The sequence below is a fragment of the Vigna unguiculata genome, chromosome 10 (assembly GCF_037176805.1).
Source record: "Vigna unguiculata cultivar grain cowpea cultivar isolate G323 ecotype 2 chromosome 10, ASM3717680v1, whole genome shotgun sequence".
Taxonomy (NCBI): domain Eukaryota; kingdom Viridiplantae; phylum Streptophyta; class Magnoliopsida; order Fabales; family Fabaceae; genus Vigna; species Vigna unguiculata.
In genome coordinates this window covers 31,119,525-31,140,070 of record NC_140801.1, presented here as the reverse complement: position 1 = coordinate 31,140,070, position 20,546 = coordinate 31,119,525, and the positions used below count along the sequence as shown (strand labels likewise).

The following is a 20,546-nucleotide window of genomic DNA, read 5'->3' as shown; positions in this document are numbered from 1 at the left end:
TTGCGCATATACTGCGGATAAATCCTTAAGGGCGGTGTTTTTACACGCCTAAGGAATTCCTTGATGAAGGATTATCTTGTTTTCTTTTAGAGTTATGAATATGGTGAAGTTATTTAAGAAAGCTTTTTGAAAATTCCCACTTAACATTAAGATAGCAAGCTATCTAGATGTGAAGGTTCATTTCTCAAGCTCATGAAAGGAAGAAGAGAGTTGGATTCAAGCTTAAACTCACACGGCATTAACAATGGAAAGCATAGAAGATGAAGCATGGAAGAAGCACGCCACTCATAGGGGGGGATCTAAGCCAACCAAGCCCTAGAGATGAGTGATGGTGCCGCCACTTGCAAGCAAGATAAGGCAAAGGTGAGTTCACTTCTAGGAAGGAGAGCTCACGAAAATTTAATGGTTGAAACACAATAGTTTAGAAACCAAATGATCAACCCTTTTACAAGACAAGGAGCACCCTTTAAATAGGAGTTCATAGGGGTCCTTTAGCAAATACAAAAACATGAAAAAGGATTAACTAGCAAACCCTAAACCTAATGTGAGAGTGAGTCTTGGCCAAGTGAAGAGAGATGATTGGTGGAGGCATTCCCATTAGGATTCTAGGCCAAAAGAGGAAGGAGACCAAGTGAACTTCTAAGGCATAAACCACAAAGGCAAAAGGAGACAAGGTACATGTCTACTTTTGCTTTTGCTTTATGCTTTTTGCTTTCCTCTCTCTTCCACTTCATCCAAGTGCTCCAATCACCAAGTGCCACCTAGCCATGCTCTACTTTCTCTTAATTACCTACAAAACAAGACAAACAAGGATTAGCATGTTGGTTTAAGTTAATCTAATCTTGGTCAAAGGTCAACTTTGGATCAAAGTCAACAAGTCAACCAAAATAAATCAACTAGAAACCAACTTAGGGAATTCAAACTAAAGTAATGCAAAACAAAGATAAAGGTGATGGAATAGAAGACTCCCCTCTAAACATGCTTCTAGTGATCCTTCTTGAGGGAGCTTCTAAGGAGGTGGTCACGCCTTCATCATTCCTTTTATTTATGTTTTTATCTATTTTATGCATATTTACTAAAACTCCTACACCCGTATTTATCTATTTGCACCCTCTCCTACAACTTCAACTCAACATAACTAGATCATGCCCTGTGGCACTATCCTACACTCACTAATTTGTGCAACTACATCTTGCCATGTAGCCATGATCCATCATTTAAATTTATGACCAATAACGTACAACCACACCATCATCTTCAACCTTCTCCCAAATCAGAAACCGTAGGCACAAGTCCACCATTGAAGCCTCCATCATGCAACCATTTACGCTGGCAGCCACCACCTGCTTCTCAATGGAATCCCCTAGAGACGCGAACACAAACAAAAATGCAACTTGTCGACGACCCAATTAGAGCTCTACCGTGAGAAAATTTTGAAAAAGCCCAAACCACAAAACTCACATAGCATGTGCACGTCATCATCTCCATCGTTCACGATAACAAACTCCTATGAACCCAACTCGTGAACCACCCACTCGCACAACCTCGCTAAACCTTGAAATCGCTACAAAGCAACCCCATGAATCGTAAAACCCTTGTTCACATAACAATGATCTAGATCACACTATATTTGAAACTCGAGAACCATGAAACCTCCACTACATTCATCATCACGTAAACATGTGTGGATATAAGATTGATGCATATGATGTGTGGTAGTGCACTTTGAGTCATGTTGAGACATATGAATATGTGTATTGTATTTATAGCCTTCTGTAGTGGGTGATTGGTGCTAGGAAATCTGTTCTGAGGTGTAAACCAGTAGTTTGACACTACTGGTATAACTCCTAGCGACGTGACTGGACCGCCAAGAGATAGGCAGGATTGGGAGGCCCTAGAGGGTGTGGCGCTAGGTGGTCTACAACAAAAATCCATTAGGCAGCGCTTCTGCTCCATCAAGCGATAGTTCAGGAGTTGGTTGAGAGTTTTATGTATTTTGCATACGTGGGTGTAATGGTCTGGTGATCTTTCTGCATTGAGAATTTAAGGCGCGTGTATGCTAAATGTGATTATGTATGGTAAGGGATGAGGTATGAATCCTATGGGTTCCTCATGTCGGGTTATGAATATGCTATACTTGAATCTTACAAGTGGGGAGGTTCGTAAGTGAGGTTTGGACGCATATGAATACGGACGGGGAGGATGGTGGTACTCTTGTGTGAGAAATATGAGCGGGGAGGTTGGTTAGATTTGCACTCACACTTGATTGTTTTACGAGCGGAGAGGTTCATAAGTTGTTGTGTTCACGTGTGTCGGACTACGAGCAGGTAGGTTCGTAGAGGTTAGACTAAGAGCAGACATGTTCGTAGAAGGGTGTGATATCCTGAAGGCTCTAGTTGGATAGGATAACGATGTGGTTGGATGTGCTAGTCTTATATAGATTATGAGACTATGATTGCGCAATTACCTTGTGATATAAGGTCTCTAAGTATGTGAATCTTGTCAAGTTAAGTTGCTTTGGGTTGAGGTGTTCATACTATATATGTATGTTTTATTTTGTTAAGTTGTTTTTGAGATTTTAAAAGAACAGTATTTTTGAATGTTTTTATTTTAAAGTTGGTTTGAATTCCAAGACTTGTAATGGATTATTCGTGAAATATTGGTTTTGTTTTTAGACCGCTGCACCACAAAAATTACCAAAATAGAAAACCCATATTTCTACTTTTTTTCTCTAACCTAGCATTGAACTCACAACCTCCACTATCCAATCCAACACTCTAAACCACATCAACTATACATTTTTATTATGAACCATACACACACAAAAAACATTACTATAGTATTCGCACATTTAATGCATTAAAATAAATTATAAACTTGCCAAATGAATTATAATTAATTTTAAAATATATAATATTTAAATTATAAACACTCCAAATGCACACAAATGGAATTGAACTCATGACCACCAATGCATGACAAAGTTATAACCAACTATGCTACACTCCACTTCTAAAAAAAATATTTATTTATTTATTTAAATAATATCCCACCTCTAATTACCACCTTTGAAATAATAATTATTTTTCCTAGGTCGTCATGCATCATGCATCAAATAACATAATTTTTTTTCTTACAAAAGAATATAACACATAGTTATGGCATAGAAGATTTTGTCACATTCTTATGCAGCAATTTAAACAAGTTGATGATTTCTCTAGGTTTACATGGACTTATATGAACCTTCTCAAACCAGGAATCTTGGTGGGAACTTCTATGCATTGGTCATAGTAGATGATTTCTCTAGGTTTAAATGGAAACTCTTTTAGCACAAGAAAGTTATACGTATCTTGCTTTCGAAAGATTTGCCAAGGTCTTAGAAAATGAAAGAATTCTAAAATTGTTTCTATTCGAAGTGATCATGGGAGAGAATTTTCAAATGAAAAGTTTGAAAGCTTTTATGATAAACATGGTATAAAACATAACTTTTCTACTCCTAGAACTCCACAACAAAATGGAGTGGTTGAAAGAAAGAATAGATCACTTAAATAACTTGCTAGGGCCATGTTGAATGAAACATTATTGCCAACATACTTTTGGGTTGATGCAGTCAACACAACTATCTATGTTTTAAATCATGTTAATTAGGCATATTTTCAAGAAAACCCCTTATGTTGTTTTTCAAAGGTAGAAGATCTATTTTGTGCAATAATATTTTATGCAACTAAAATCACTTTTTATGCCATTTTTAACTTACAAACTCAATAAATCCAATAATCACAATTTCCGATTAAATCAATCCTTAAGCACAAAAAAAATTTAAAATTCGTAAAATTTAAACATTAAATGGGGAAAAAATTTGAACTCATCATTTATGTTACAAATATTCATGCATATAGAGTATATAATAAAAGGCTTATGATTGTTGAAGAATTTGTACATATTGTATTTGATGAATCTAACTCAAAGTTGCAAGATCAAGTGACAATTGATGTTGATGAAGATGATAATATTCTATGAAAGCAAGTTGGAACAGAAAATGAATTAGCTGAAAACGAAATTCAATCAACTAAAATCCTTTTCGCAAAAACTTACCAAAGGATTGGACCACTCCCAAAGCGCTATCAAAGGGCAATATCATTGGTGACATTGATAAGAGAGTACCTATCAGACGCAAGCTACATTTTTGTGAACATGTTGCATTTGTATCACAAGTTGAACCTAAAAAATTTGAATGATGCATTGAATGATAGTAATTGGATTGTTGCCATGCAAGATGAACTAAATCAATTTACTGGAAATTATGTATGGTCTCTAGTTCCTAGAAGTGATGATAAAAATATAATTGGTACAAAATGGTTGTTTATAAATAAAATTGATGAAGATGGTAACATAGTTACAAACAAATCTAGGTTGGTAGCTAAAGATTACAATCAAGACAAAGGAAATGATTTTTATGAAACATATGCATTTGTTGCTATGTTAGAAGTTGTGAGATTGTTACTGGCATATACTTGCATGTGTAATTTTAAATTGTTTCAAATGGATGTTAAAAGTGCATTCTTGAAGAAGTCTATGTATCACAACCACCTGGTTTTGAAGATCAATTTTACCCTAACTATGTTTTTAAATTGAAAAAAAAAGGATTTGTATGGTTTAAAACAAGCACCACGATAGTGGTATGAAAGACTAAAACTTTCTCTTATCAAAGGAGTATGCTAAAGGTGTTGTTAATAAAACATTTTTCATTATAAAACATAAAAGTGATATGATACTTGTTCAAGCCTAAATTGACGACATAATCTTTGGTTCCAATTGTAATTCCTTATGTTAAGAATTTATTGTAGCCATGCAACGTAAATTTGAGATTTCCATGATGGGTGAAGAATTTGGGACTTCAAGTCAAACAACTTGAGTAGGGGACATTTTAAGCTAGTCAAAATATTGTTTTGACCTTTAAGGCATTAATTATTGATTGATGTAATATGGAAAAGTACTAGCTCAAATGTTGAGAGTACTTAATTGTGTGAGAGGACTTGGGTTCAAGTCTTGTGTATGTCAGTTGTGTGTTATTTAATTATTATTGTTTTAATAATATACTTGATCATGTTGAGTGATAATATAATCATAGAATTATATAAAATATCACTAAACATGAATTGGTTGAATGGTTATGCATTAAATTGACATTGGCATGGTATGAGTTTGAACCTTGGTGAACCCAAACTAAACTTTATTTTTGCCAAAATTTACTTTGGCATGAAGGTGAAAGGGCATAGAAACCCTAGCTGGTCATGGAGAAGCCAAGAAGCAGCTAGAAAACTGTCAATAATGAATCATTGAATGGCAATTATCAGCTCATTAAATCATTTTTCTTTTTCAGTGATTACCCAACATTAAAGCACCATTAAAAGGCCAATTTTAGGTAAGGTTTTGCAAGGCTATCATTGTGCTTAGAGAACAGCATACGAAAATTTAGAGTTTTTTTAGGATTGGGTGAGGAGAGGAGCTGCATTGAGAGAGTCAAAGGAAGATCATCGGTGATCAAGGGGGGGGGGGCTCACAACAATTCCAAAATAAGCTAAGGAAACCAGTTAGGGGAGCTTTACGCGTTAACTTTATTTTAAATTTGAATGGCATGCTAATTAGGGTAATTTCATGCGTTGATTAATTTAAGTCTGATTGGTATGCTGAATTTGGTATGATCATGCTTGATATTTTATTTCCTTTTAATTTATTATTTTTGGAAATTTCCAGAAACAGTCTGGTTGGCGATGAATTGCCGCCAGACGATCCTTTCCTTTCTAGGCCATTTAAGGTTAAGGGGTGCAGAACAGAAATAGAAAGTCTAATTACAGAAGGGGGTGTAAACCTGAAAACAAGAGGGTGCAGTTAGCTCAAGAAATATCCCTTTTCAGAAATAGATAATCCAATTGGAAAAGGGGGGTGTAAACATGAAAATTGGGGTGCATTTAGTACCTGAACTATTCCTCTCCAAAATTCTAATTTTGGGACTTATTTTATGACTTAAAATATTCACTACTTACACTCTTAAGGACCTAAATTAAATTCTAGTTGTGTTATTTAACTTAAGATTATCCAAACATATTTGATGCAACTAATATCATTTCTTAACCAAAGCTAGGGGTAGTACCCCTAGAAAAGATGGAACAAGAGCTCATAAAAGGGAGGCGCAAAACCTCCCCCAAATTAAGTCAAGCTCCATCTACAAAGGCTTAAAGAATTTGTGGTCAAATTCTCTCCAAGAAAGGGAGGATGATGAAGGATTGACCCCAACCAAGGATGAAAGCACATGCTTAAGAAGACTAAGTATGTTTAGAAAGGAAGTTCACTAATCCTTCATCCCTTTCATTTGTGTTTGTTATCTTTGCTTCCCTAAGTTGACTTATTTGAATCAACTTTAGTTTACTTATTGACCTTTGACTAGGTTTGACTTGTTGACTATAGTTGACTTGACTTAAGCCAACATGCTAATCTATGTTTATTTGCTTTGTAGGTTAATTAGGAGTAAGAAAGCAATGCTAGGTGGCGCATGGTGATTGGGGAGCATAAATGATGTGGATGAGAGAGTAAAGCAAAGGCATAAAGCATAAAGTAGAAGGCATAAAACAAGTGTACCTATGTATCTTTGGTCTCCTTTGCTTTTATCACACTTTGGCCACTTTTTGGAGACATATGAGACACATTCTTTGTCTCCTTTTGTGCTAGAACGAAATTAGCCTTGCACACACCATAGTTGGCTCTTTTGTCTCTCATTTTTGTAACCCTATTTGACCTAGTTTCTAGAAGCTAGGGTTAGGTTTTTGTAGAGACATCCTTAGGTATCTTTTATTTGCTTAGAGGCCCCTAAACTCTTCTATATAAGGGGTGCTCCTAGACATGTAAAAGGGCTGAACATTTTGAAGCAAAAACACTCTTGTGTCTCAACCATTTGTGAGAGTTTCCTCCCTTGGGAGTGAATACTTTTAAGCCTTATCTTGCATAGCAAGTGGCGGCACACATCCACTCATCTTCAAGGTTGTTATGGCTTCTAGCCTAGCCTTGTAGTGGCGTGCTTCTCACATTTTTACCATTTCTTTTCTATCCATTTTATGTTTTCTTCTTCCTTTAATTGTTCTTGGTTTTCTATGGTTTATGTGCTTTCCATTTCCTTTTTGTTTTGAATCAATCCATCATCTTCTTCTCTTGAGCTTTGTGAAAGGAACCTTCACATCTAGATAGCTTGCTATCTTAATGTCCAGTGGGGATTTCACTTAGCTTTCTTAATCAACTCACACCATATTCAATAATCTTAAAAAGGAACAAGATAATCCTTCATCACCTTTGGTGTGATTGTGTGATATATTTATATATATATATATATATATATATATATATATATATATATATATATATATATATATATAATTGTGCAATATTTATATATTTGTGTAATTTGTTAGCTCACCCTATCTGCTTGTGTTTGGCGATGATTGTGTACGCGGTACACGGGAGTAGATGATATTGCAGGTGGATCTGGTGAGGCTTAGAGACGGAGCGAGGCTAGTATTGGGAGAAGATTTTATCAGAACTTCTATGAAGTTTTTTTTTATGCATTCAAATAAATTGTAATTGTGGATATTCTGGACTTTTGGATAATTACAATCTTATTTATACTTATAGACTTTGGTTTATTGTTGAAAGTAATAAAAGTTTTAACTTTCCCGCGTTTTGGGAATATAAGTTATAATAAATGAAGTTTTATTATTTATTTCTTTATTTTATTATTTAAATCCGTAATATCCGGTCGGGATGTTACAAGATGCACCGATTAAAATGAAGAAAAACAGCAAGGAATAAAAGAACAAGTGTTGGAAAACGAAAATGGAACCTAAAACAGATTTGCACAAATGAAGCAAGGAGTACTACAAGATGAATCAATGGAGATTCATGTAGCCTCAATGCCAAACGGTGTAGAGTAGTAAGCACGTGAAGAAAACAACAAAACTTGAAGAAAAACAATGGAGAAGAAGAGACAAGACTGAAATTGAAACAAAACACAAGTATGGACTAAGAACCTTGCCCGAACCAAGAGGATGGATGCACCAAAGGCTTGGATGGCTCTAGATACTGATTGATGGATGTCCTTAGTGGAGGAGATGAAGGAAATCCATAGAGAATGATTAGGAGGAGTTGGAATGCAGCGGAATTTGGAGAAGGAGATGTAACTAACTCTCGATAATGGAGGATTTGGTGAAGATGAAGAGTAGAAGTGGAGCTATGGTATGGAAGGTGGCTAGAGGAGATGAAGAAGAATGTTAGACATGTATGCTCTCAAAATAATAGAAGAGTGGAGTGATCTCAACACAAACATTCTATTAGAAATTTCAAGAGTGATTACAATAGCCTAAAGTTTAGGCTTTTATATGAAAGCAAATACACATAGGCACTCTTAGCCCTTAGATGAGAAAAGCATTCAATCTTGGCCGTGGAAGATGGCTTGGAGAAGGAGCAAGGCTCATGACAATTGGATGATGCCTTGGAAAAGGAGGAAGCATTTCTAGCCCTTAAATGCATTGGATCCATGAGGTGTAGAAAGGAATGTTGACTTCCCTTGGATGCATTGGATCAATTGTAATAATATTTATTATTTTTATTCACGATGTATATGTGTATATTATTATTTAGAGTTTTAATCATTATGCACTTGAAGCTGTATTTTTTTTTATTTTAACTTTAAAATTATAAAACCTTGGTTAATTTTTATGACTTTGGTTAATTTTTATGTGAAAATAGTTCCTATTTATAAATAACAAAGTTTTGTACTCTTTAGAATTAACTTTAGTATTCTTTTTACACAACTTCTTAATTTAATTTAAAGTTCTCAAAATTTCAATTTAGCAAACCATTTTAATTATAAAATGTAATTTGTAATGTTTGCATAATTAATATATGTCAATTAATAGTTTGTTAAAAGTAGCCATCATAGTTTTTGAAATTTTTTTATGACAAAACTAAATTATGTGATTTTTATGTGATATTTTAAATAATAATTTTATTTTTTATAATAAATATTACTATTATTATTAAATTATCATATAATCATAACTTATTTAACATTCATTACTCATACATTATATTTTATTTAAAACAAAATGAATTATTTTTAACATATATTTTAATAATATATATATATATATATATATCAATTTTTATTTTTTTTATTTTCTATTATATATATAAATACGAAACAAAATTACTGTGTAAAGCACGTGTATGTTGAAAAAGACAAGATGAAAAACACTTAGTTTTTCTTAGAAACGATACTTTAACAAAGTTATTTTTAATAAATTCGACAAACTATCTATTTGAATAAAAAGTAAACTTATTACTTATTTTATTTAAAAAATAAAAAATTAATTTATCTTAATTTTATTTAAGAAAATTAAATTTATCAAAAACAAATCTTTTTCAAAACATTTTTTTTTATCGGAACAAAAACTATAGAAAACAAATAGTTAAAAATCTTTTATAAACAGTAAAACAGCAAACTCCAATAGTCACAAACCAAGTCCAAGAGGAAAGCTCGAACAACGAAAATAACATGCTCTCCTCAGAAAGAAGCCGAGTCCCTCTCAAGGAGCACGTGTCCACTGAAAGCCCCATGAAGAGCCACGTTACCAATTTCTTTTTGACTCCCTTCTCAGCAAGGGAAAAATAAAAATAAAAAAAAGCTACACCACTCCATTCCTCTGCTCCACCTATAAAACCCCTCAGCCTCACTCGCTTAGGAACCAAGCAAGAAAGTATTCCCAGTATACCTAAAAACACTACATATCACAAAAATGCCTTCCTCTTCCACCACCATAGTCTCTAGATGCTTAATCCATCCCGACCACAAATCCAGCATGAAACCACTCAAACTCTCTGTTTCTGACCTTCCAATGTTGTCGTGTCACTACATCCAAAAGGGCGTCTTGCTCACTGCCCCAACCTCTTCCTTCGAAGACCTCATTCTCTCTCTCAAACACTCTCTCTCCGCCGCACTCTCCCACTTCCCTGCCCTCGCCGGTCGTCTCTCTACTGACTGCCAGGGTTACGTTCACATCGTCTGCAACGACGCTGGCGTCGACTTCATCCATGCCAAGGCCAAGCACTTAACTCTAAACGCCGTCGTTTCGCCCACGCTCGTTGATGTTCACCCTTGCTTTAAGGAGTTCTTCGCCTATGACATGATGATCTCCTACGCCGGCCACCACAATCCCCTCGCTGCCATCCAGGTCACCGAGCTCGCCGACGCCGTCTTCGTCGGCTGCACCATCAACCACGCTGTCACCGATGGCACCTCCTTCTGGCATTTTTTCAACACCTTCGCCGCCATCACCAAAGGCGGCGCAGCCAAGAAAGTACTCCGCGCGCCGGACTTCACGCGCGAAACTGTAATCAACTCCGACGCTGTCCTCTTCGTCCCCGCCGGCGGCCCAGCCCTCACCTTTGACGCCAAGGCACCCATCCGGGAACGAATCTTCCATTTCTCAAGCGAATCCATTCAGAAACTCAAACTTAGAGCCAACGCCAAATCCAACGAACTAACGGAGGTAATGGAAAAACCAGTGAATGACGGTTGGAAAATCGTTAACGGTAAGGTTATCGGAAAGGATAGCGGTAACGGAAGAAACGAGATCTCGTCATTTCAGTCGTTATCTGCTCAGCTCTGGCGTGCGGTGACACGTGCGAGGAAATTCAACGACCCTGCCAAAACGTCGACGTTTCGGATGGCCGTTAATTTCCGCCATCGTTTGGAGCCGAAGATGGACGCGTTTTACTTCGGTAATGCGATTCAGAGCATTCCAACAGTCGCAACCGTCAGGGATATCCTCTCACGCGATCTGCATTTCTGCGCGGAGTTGCTGCACCAAAACGTGATCGCCCACGATGACGCAACGGTGCGACGCGGCATAGAGGATTGGGAAAACGCGCCGAGGCTGTTTCCTCTCGGGAACTTCGACGGCGCGATGATCACCATGGGAAGCTCTCCGCGTTTTCCCATGTACGACAACGACTTCGGCTGGGGAAGGCCTATCGCGATTCGGAGTGGCAAAGCGAACAAATTCGACGGCAAAATCTCTGCGTTTCCAGGGAGAGAAGGGAACGGCAGTGTGGATCTGGAAGTCGTTTTGGCTCCGGAGACCATGGCGGGGCTAGAAAACGACATGGAGTTTATGCAATACGTAACGCAGGTGGTGTGAGGGTACGTTACGTTGAGTAAGTTGCACAGCAGTGATAGTGAAAACACGGGACGGAGTGAAAAAATTAGAAGTCGGTGATTAAACGACGGGGAACGGAGGGTGATTGCACGACAATAGTACCATGGGTGTGGGCGTCGTTTTGTGTCGGTCAAAGTCAAACGTTCGCGGAGTGGGGTCTCAGTGTTCTAAGGTTGTGTTTGGATGTTTCCGTGGTTGGCCCCACACGTATTATGATTTCCAGTACGTGATTTCGGGGAGGTTTTTCAGTTTTCACTTTTCAGGTGATCAATAACAAGACGAACTATAATAATGATAAGAATAATAATAAATAAAACTAATGATGATAAATGAAAGTTGAAAGTAAAAGAGAAGTTAATATTTGAAGCCAAAATAGGATTTTGGAGTTTTCCTTTAGCCTTTTGGTAAGTGTCTGTTCGTGCTACTTTTTCCTTTATAAATATATTTCTTTTTAATTTGAGAATTGAGTGGAGATAACGATGTGTGAATATTGTGGTTGATTGGAATTGTGCGATTATTGAGGATATAGTTGTGGATAAAGAATATGAGATAAATGTGTGTGCGTTTAGAATATAATGAATAAATTAATTAAAGAATTGGTGTGAAATCAAACGGACAGGGGGGCCACCAAGTGGCCAAGAACTTGAGATGCTCCGTTTTATTTAAACATGTGCCGTGTTGTTTTAATTAATTGTAGTGATAATTTCCAGCATGAATCCAACATATGAGGTGTTTCAATTGCTATCATCGTTGGATATCTTCGGTAGACAACATATGCAAAAGATAAGTGATTAGCTCATTTAATGACTTGACAGCTACTTGTAATCATAGACCATGAACTTTGAACCAGACATGGATATCAATTGAAATCTGTGTTCTTGCTAAAAATTTCACACTCTAAATGAGATATCATTTTATTTGCTATTGGTTTCCTTGAGTGGATGCCTTAGATGTTAAATTCTAATAAATCATTCATTGAACTGTCACAGGGGATATTTGACTATATAACCTATTTCGAACTAGATTCCTATACTACATTTAATTGGATGTACTAAGTTTTAAAACGTTAAAACAAACATCTGTAAAACTTAAAGGATGGAACATCGATGTAATTAATGTAATATCCTACGCTGAAGAGGATGTTCATCAAAATGTACTTTATTTCACATTTGAATTTCAACAGTTTTTTAATGTGATATATATTATGAACTTGGTCATTAAGTTTAGAATTTAGTCATTACTATCAACATCGTCTATTATACACATGCTCCACGTTGTAGTTTATAGAAATAAGATCTACTATACGATATCTACGTTTCACAGGAAAATTTTAGAGATAAGGATCGCTATGTTGGATCTACAATTAGTTCTAGCTCATTCTATTATAATTGTTTATGGTCTTTAGTTACAATCATCACTCATGCTATTTGTTGACCATATAAAAGGAGTATTACTAGGAAAATTTGTACTAAAAATGATGAGTTCATAACTCCTTTGTGAGGATGGAAGGAACTCTCTCAGGAAGATCTTTAAGAGCATAACTTTTCCTTAACTTATTTAGCATTTTCTTTTTTCATTAGTTTTCCTAAACTTATGTTGTTAAATAATTGATGATCTGATTTGAGATATATCTAAAGGATATAAAGCTAATTGAATATTTGATTAAATAAATATAAAAGAAAATTCTTTTTGTTTGAAAATTATGAATATTGCATATATTTTTCAATCAATCAAGGAAAAAATTCTACAGTTCAAAGATTACAAGAGAGTTTTCAAAAGATTAAAGTCATAAACTAATAAACTAATGAAGTTTGAAAATCAAGTTTGAAAGTCAAATTGTTGGGAAAGAAAGAACTAACAATTCACAAGAAGCAATACATTTTGATTGTCATATCAAGTGCTTCAACAGTCAAATGGAACGTGATTATAAGTATCATGACCAAGATAAAGAAGTGATGAAGGATTGACCCCAACCAAGGATGGAGGTACATGTTTAAGAAGACTAAGCATGTTTAGAAAGGAAGTTCATTAATCCTTCATCCTTTCATTTGTGTTTGTTATTTTTTATTCTCTAAGTTGACTTAGTTGAATCAACCTTAGTTGACTTGTTGACTAGTGTTTACTTGACTTAAGCCAATATGTTAATCTATGTTTATTTGCTTTGTAGGTTAATTAGGAGTAATAAGAAAGCAATGTTAGGTGGCGCATGGTGATTGAGAAGCATAAATGATGTGGAGGAGAGAGTAAAACAAAGGCATAAAGTATAAAGTAAAAGGCATAAACCAAGCATACCTATGTACCTTTGGTCTCCTTTGTTTTTAGCACACTTTGTCCACTTTTTTGAGACATATGAGACACATTCTTGGTCTCCTTTTGTGCTAGAACGAAATTGGTCTTGCGCACTCCATAGTTAGTTCTTTTGTCTCTCATTTTTTTAACCTTATTTGACCTAGTTTCTAGAAGTTAGGATTAGGTTTTTGTAGAGACATCCTTAGGTATCTTTTATTTGCATAGAGGTCCCTAAACTCTTCTATATAAGGGGTGCTCCTAGACATGTAAAAGGGTTGTTGAACATTTTGATTTAAAAACACTCTTGTGTCTTAACCATTTGTGAGAGTTTTCTCCCTAGGGAGTGAATACTTTTAAGCCTTATCTTGCATAGCAAGTGGCGACACATATCCACTCATCTTCAAGGTTGCCATAGCTTTTAGCCTAGCCTTGTAGTGGTGTGCTTCTCACATTTTTACCATTCCTTTCCATTCCATTTTATGTTTTATTCTTCCTTTAATTGTTCTTGGTTTTATATGGTTTATATGTCTTTCATTTCTTTTTTGTTTTGAATCAATCCATCATTTTTTTTCTCTTGAGCTTTGTGAAAGGAACCTTCACATCTAGATAGCTTGCTATCTTAATGTCCAGTGGGGATTTCCTTGCGTTTTCCTTAAATAACTCTTCACCATATTCATAATCTAAAAAGGAAACAAGATAATACTTCATCATTTGGTATCTAGAGCTTTGGTTGTCTTGAATATGGTATTTTCTTATGCTAACCAATGATGTTTGTGTTTCTTTGTCCTTGGTGGACTTTCGGCCTTATGGTGTTCAAGAGGGTGTGCACATAATTTTTCCACTTCACTTGAGGTTAAAGTATCCAAAAACTCTATCTCTTGATATATGTTGCTTGGTGAAGTGAAAACATGAATTTTGGTGCTTATTTGTTCTTTTGGCCGAGAGTTATGTTGATGTTACCATGCCAAAATTTTCTTCACATGTCTTTCTTTAGCCTTTTGTTTTGAGTCATATGTCATATGTTAAGTTGAAGTTTTCTTATTTTTGTTTTTCCAAATATTTGAGCCTTGCTTTCACTACATGTCTTACTTGATGTATGCTCCATGAAATTGATTTTTGCCTAAGAACTTGAGGAACTAAGTGTCCAAGCCACCTAAAAACTCTTTCTCACCATTTCATGAAGCTAGTTGTGAAAAGAAGAAATTTTTTTCACTAAATCTTGTCAAAAACCGAGAGCAAATTTGCTTATTGATGAACTAAAAGTGTGTTTTTTACTAAGTGTTATGCTACTAGTTTTCATGCTTGAGAAATGGGTGATATTGGCAAATTAGTTCTATGCTTTAATTTGGTTATGATCTTTCTTGGTGTGTGCATGATTTAAGACTAAGGAATGCATGTTCAAGTATTTTCACATATCATCCTTATAATGTGCTTTTCTTGTTTTAGTCTTGTTAAAAGTTTTGTCTCAAACTTTCATTCCTTAGAGTTTAGCATTTCTTGCTTTTATGCTTTTCTTGCTTGTCATTAGGTACTCCTTGTTTTGTCATAGTAAGTTTGTCTTCTTGAAATTCTTGAGTGTTGAACCGAACCACTTGTGTGCAAGAAAAAGATTTTGAACAAAGTGTTTTCTTCACTCCTTGGAGGAGCTTTGTGTGTAGCCTTGCTTTGCCTTTTTTTTTGGGAGTGTGACCTAAACACTTGGGTGGTTTTGTTGTCTCGGTTTTGAGCTTGTTTGTTGTCCAAAACTAGGGAAGATGAACTTGGATCCAATAGTGGAAGAAGAAGAGGAGGAGGAGCCGGTTTCTCCTTACTCTTCTCCCATGGTGACACTGGTGGCACAACAAATTGAACACACCACACTTGCCAACATCTTAAGGGAGATGGAGATTAGTAGGAGGGAAACTTTTGAGCAACTAAGAACGGATAGGAGGCAAAGTGAGATGATGCTTTAAGAACACATCCAAAGGCTTGAGAATAGAGAGGAAGAAAGGAGGAGAAGGAGGTCCTCATCCGAGAGCTCCAATGGTAGTGAAAAGAGAGGAAGGAGGCATGGTTTTGATGGAGAAATGAGGCACAACAATCCTCCCCAAAGACAACCACCTCCAATTCGGATTCCCAAGTTAAAAGGAGAACATGATCCCAACATCTACCTTGAGTGGGAGCAAAAAGTGGATCAAATTTTCAATATTCATTTAGTTAGTGACCTAGAGCAAGTATATTTAGTTATCTTAGAATTTGAGGACTATGCCATGACTTGGTGGCATCAATTGTGTATGGACAATATTAACCAAGAGCCACTCGCGGCCTCTTGGAGGGAAATTAAACATTTAATGCGTGCTATATTTTTTCCTTCCTACTATAGGAGGGAGACTCTTTTGAAGCTCCAAAGGCTTCAACAAGGGTCCATGTGTGTGGATGAATATTACAAGCTCATGGAGTCCATGCTTCTCAAAGTAGGACTCCAATTTGAAAGTGAAGAAGAAAAGGTAGTTAGGTTTGTGAGTGGTCTTAAGAGAGAAATTCAAGATGTAGTTGAATTGTATGAGTATTCCACACTTGATAAAATTTTACACTTGGCCCTCAAAGTTGAAAGTCAATTGAAAAAGAAACAAGAGGTCAAGAGGAATACTTCATACAATGAATACTACTCAAAACCTTGGAAGGGTAAGGAAAAGAAAGATGAAAAAGTACCCCCAAGTCTCTCCAAGACCCCCCACCTAGGATTAATGCACCTAAGACCACTCATGATCACTCAAGCTCTTCTCAAGGGCCAAGAATAAGTTCCATCAAGTGTTTTAAGTGTTTTAGTTATGGTCAAATTGCTTCAAATTGCCCAACAAAAAGGAACATGATCTTGACCCCTAAAAGAGAGGTTGAAAGTGAACACTCTTCCCCCTCTTCCCCTAAAAGTTCTTCCTCCCACACTCTTCCCCATCTTCAAGTGAAGATGAAATCAAACCCAATGAAGGACGATTGTTGGTGGTTAGGCGCATGCTTAGCCAAGTGCCAAAGGATTTAGAATCTCAAAGGGAAAATATTTTTCACTCAAGGTGCCTAATCAACAACAAGTTTTGTTCCCTCATAATTAATAGTGGAAGTTGCGTCAATGTGGCTGGCACAAGGGTTGTGGACAAGCTTGGTGATGAAGGATTATCTTGTTCCTTTTTAAGATTATTGAATATGGTGTGAGTTGATTAAGAAAGCTAAGTGAAATCCCCACTGGACATTAAGATAGCAAGCTATCTAGATGTGAAGGTTCCTTTCACAAAGCTCAAGAGAAGAAGATGATGGATTGATTCAAAAACAAAAAGGAAATGGAAAGCACATAAACCATAGAAAACCAAGAACAATTAAAGGAAGAAGAAAACATAAAATGGAAAGGAAAGAAATGGTAAAAATGTGAGAAGCACGCCACTACAAGGCTAGGCTAGAAGCCATGGCAACCTTGAAGATGAGTGGGTGTGTGCCGCCACTTGCTATGCAAGATAAGGCTTACAAGTTTCACTCCCAAGGGAGGAAACTCTCACAAATGGTTGAGACACAAGAGTGTTTTTACTTCAAAATGTTCAACCCTTTTACATGTCTAGGAGCACCCCTTATATAGAAGAGTTTAGGGGCCTCTAAGAAAATAAAAGATACCTAAGGATGTCTCTACAAAAACCTAACCCTAGCTTCTAGAAACTAGGTCAAATAAGGTTACAAAAATGAGAGACAAAAGAGCCAACTATGGTGTGTGTAAGGCTAATTTCGTTCTAGCACAAAAGGAGACAAAGAATGTATCTCATATGTCTCCAAAAAGTGGCCAAAGTGTGCTAAAAACAAAGGAGACCAAAGGTACATAGGTACACTTGTTTTATGCCTTTTACTTTATGCTTTATGACTTTGCTTTACTCTCTGCTCCACATCATTTATGCTCCCCAATCACCATGCGCCACCTAGCATTGCTTTCTTACTCCTAATTAACCTACAAAGCAAATAAACATAGATTAGCATGTTGGCTTAAGTCAAGTCAACTATAGTCAACAAGTCAAACCTAGTCAAAAGTCAACAAGTCAACTAAAGTTGATTCAACTAAGTCAACTTAGGGAATCAAAAATAATAAACACAAATGAAAGGGATGAAGGATTAGTGAACTTCCTTTCTAAACATGCTTAGTCTTCTTAAGCATGTGCCTTCTCCTTGGTTGGGGTCAATCCTTCATCACTTGGCTTGAAAACCATCCCTCATGCGAAGCCTTATAAGCTATCTTGGCTTAGTGAGGAAGGGGAGATAAAAGTTGACAAACAAGTCCTCATCAACTTCTCCATTTGAAATTATAAAGATGAGGTTTTGTGTGACTTAGTGCCCATGGAAACAACTCATATTTTACTTGGGAGGCCATGGCAATTTGATAAAAAAAGCTTTTCATGATGGCCATACCAACAAATTTTCTTTTAACTTCCAAGGCAAAAATATCACATTTTTACCTCTGTCACCAAAGGAAGTCAGTGAGGACCAAATGCAAATGATTAAGAAAAGAAAGGAAGAGAAGGTGCAAGTGAAGGCGCAAGGGCATGGCAAAGAAGCCAAGAAGAGTATGATCTCTCACAAAGGGATAAAAAAGGTAATGCTTGCCCAAAAACAAATTTTTCTTGCTTTGCCTAGTGAGTCTTCTCCCTCTTTCCAAAAACCTCACTCCAATGTCCTCAAGACTTGTCTATAGTCTTAGATGAGTATCAAGATATTTTTCAAGAACCTCCAAAGGGGCTTCCACCCCTAAGAGGCATAGAACACCAAATTAATTTCATTCAAGGCCCATCTTTGCCTAATAGGCCAGCCTATAGGACCAATCCCGAGAAGGCTAAGGAAATCCAAAAATAAGTCAATGAATTGTTAAAAAAAGGGTGGGTGTAACATAGCATGAGCCCTTGTGCAATGTCCGTGATTTTAGTCCCTAAAAAGGATGGAACATGGAGAATGTGCATAGATTGTAGAGCCATAAACAATATAACCATCAAGTATAGGAATCCCATTCCTAGGTTGGATGATTTGTTAGATGAATTGCATGGTGCAACCATATTCTCCAAAATAAACTTGAAGAGTGGATACAATCAAATAAGAATCAAAGAAGGTGATGAATGGAAAACCTCTTTCAAGACTAAGTTTGGATTGTATGAGTGGTTAGTCATGCCTTTTAGCTTAACCAATGCACCTAGTACTTTCATGATGCTCATGCATCATGTGCTTAGAGAATTCTTAGGCAAGTTTGTTGCTGTCTACTTTGATGACATCCTCATCTATAGCTTGTCCAAAGAAGAACATGTGCATCATTTAAGGAGTGTCCTAGAGATCCTAAGGAAGGAATCCTTGTTTGCTAACATGGAGAAATGCATCTTTGGCATGGATCATGTGATCTTCCTAGGGTTTAAAATCAATCAACATGGGGTCCATGTGGACCAAGAAAAAGTGACGGCCATAAAGGAGTGGCCTACACCAAAAAATGTGAGTGAAGTTAGGTCTTTTCATAGGTTGGCTAGCTTTTATAGGAGATTTGTACCCAACTTTAGCACTATAGCCGCCCCTTTAAATGAATTGGTTAAGAAAGGAGTGGACTTCAAGTGGGGAATTGATCAAACAAAGGCCTTTGAAACTTTAAAAGAAAAATTGATCAAAGCCCCCCTCCTAGCCCTTCCAAACTTTTCCAAAACTTTTGAAATTGAGTGTGATGCATCCAATGTAGGTATTGGGGTTGTGCTTCTCCAAGAAGGACACCCCATAGCCTATTTTATTGAGAAACTCAAGGGAAGTCATCTCAACTACTCCACCTATGACAAAGAGCTTTATGCTCTTTTAAGGACTTTGCAAACTTGGCAACACTATCTTCTTTCCAAGGAATTTGTGATCCATAGTGATCATGAATCCTTAAATTTTTTGAAAAGCCAAGGCAAGCTAAACAAGAGACATGCAAGGTGGGTAGAATTCCTTGAACAATTCCCCTATGTGATCAAACATAAACAAGGGAAGGCCAACATTGTGGCAGATGTGTTATCAAGAAGGCACTCCCTCCTCTCTATGCTTGAAACAAAATTTCTTAGCTTTGATCACATTAAGGAATTGTATCAAGATGACAATGATTTCTCTTCCATCCTTAGTGAGTGCAACCTTGGAGCTTACAAGGACTTTTACCTCCTCAATCAATATCTTTTCAAAGGTAAGAGACTTTGCATTCCCCAATGTTCCCTAAGGAATTCTCTTATTAGGAAGGCACATGAGGGAGGATTAATGGGGCACTTTGGGCCTAACAAGATTTTGGAAGTCTTAAAGGAGCATTTCTATTGGCCACACATGAGAAAGCATGTAGACAAGCATTGCAAGAGTTGCATAGCATACATGAGAGCCAAATCCAAGGTCCAACCTCATGGACTTTACACTCCCTTACCCATCCCTTCTATGCCTTGGGTTGATATTTCAATGAATTTTGTCTTACGGCTTCTAAGTACAAAGAAGGGTAGGGATTCAATCTTTGTGGTAGTGGATAGATTTTAAAAATTGGCCCATTTCATTCCATGCCACAAGGTTGATGATGCAACCCATATTGCAAATCTCTTCTTCAAGGAAGTAGTGAGACTTCATGGCATCCCTAGAACCATTGTTAGTGATAGGGACATAAAGTTCTTAAGCCACTTTTGGAGGACACTATGGGGAAAACTTGGAACCAAACTCCTATTTTCTACAACTTGTCACCCCCAAAGTGATGGCCAAACCGTGGTGGTTAATAGGACTTTGGGTCAAATGCTAAGATGTATGATAGTTCATAACATTAGGGAGTGGGAGGAGCTTCTCCCTCATATTGAGTTTGCTTACAATAGAGTGGTGCACTCCATTACCTCTCACTCTCCTTTTGAAGTTGTTTATGGGTTCAATCCCTTAACTCCTCTAACCTTCTTCCCCTCCCCACCCATGAGGCATGGACTTGCCAAGATGGCCAAGCCAAAGCCAAAATGATCCAAG

At 36.7% G+C, this 20,546-nt stretch overlaps 1 protein-coding gene and 1 pseudogene across 1 annotated transcript; both read left to right on the top strand.

The window, feature by feature from the left end:
- Nucleotides 1–9,778: 9,778 nt before the first annotated feature.
- Nucleotides 9,779–11,730, top strand: LOC114167077 (HXXXD-type acyl-transferase family protein). Its single transcript, XM_028052008.2, has one exon. The coding sequence runs from the start codon at nucleotides 9,846–9,848 to the stop codon at nucleotides 11,247–11,249; it is 1,404 nt and encodes a 467-aa protein (XP_027907809.1). The 5' UTR covers nucleotides 9,779–9,845; the 3' UTR covers nucleotides 11,250–11,730.
- Nucleotides 11,731–15,622: 3,892 nt separating this feature from the next.
- LOC146882376 (uncharacterized) lies at nucleotides 15,623–18,416 on the top strand (annotated as a pseudogene).
- Nucleotides 18,417–20,546: the final 2,130 nt, after the last annotated feature.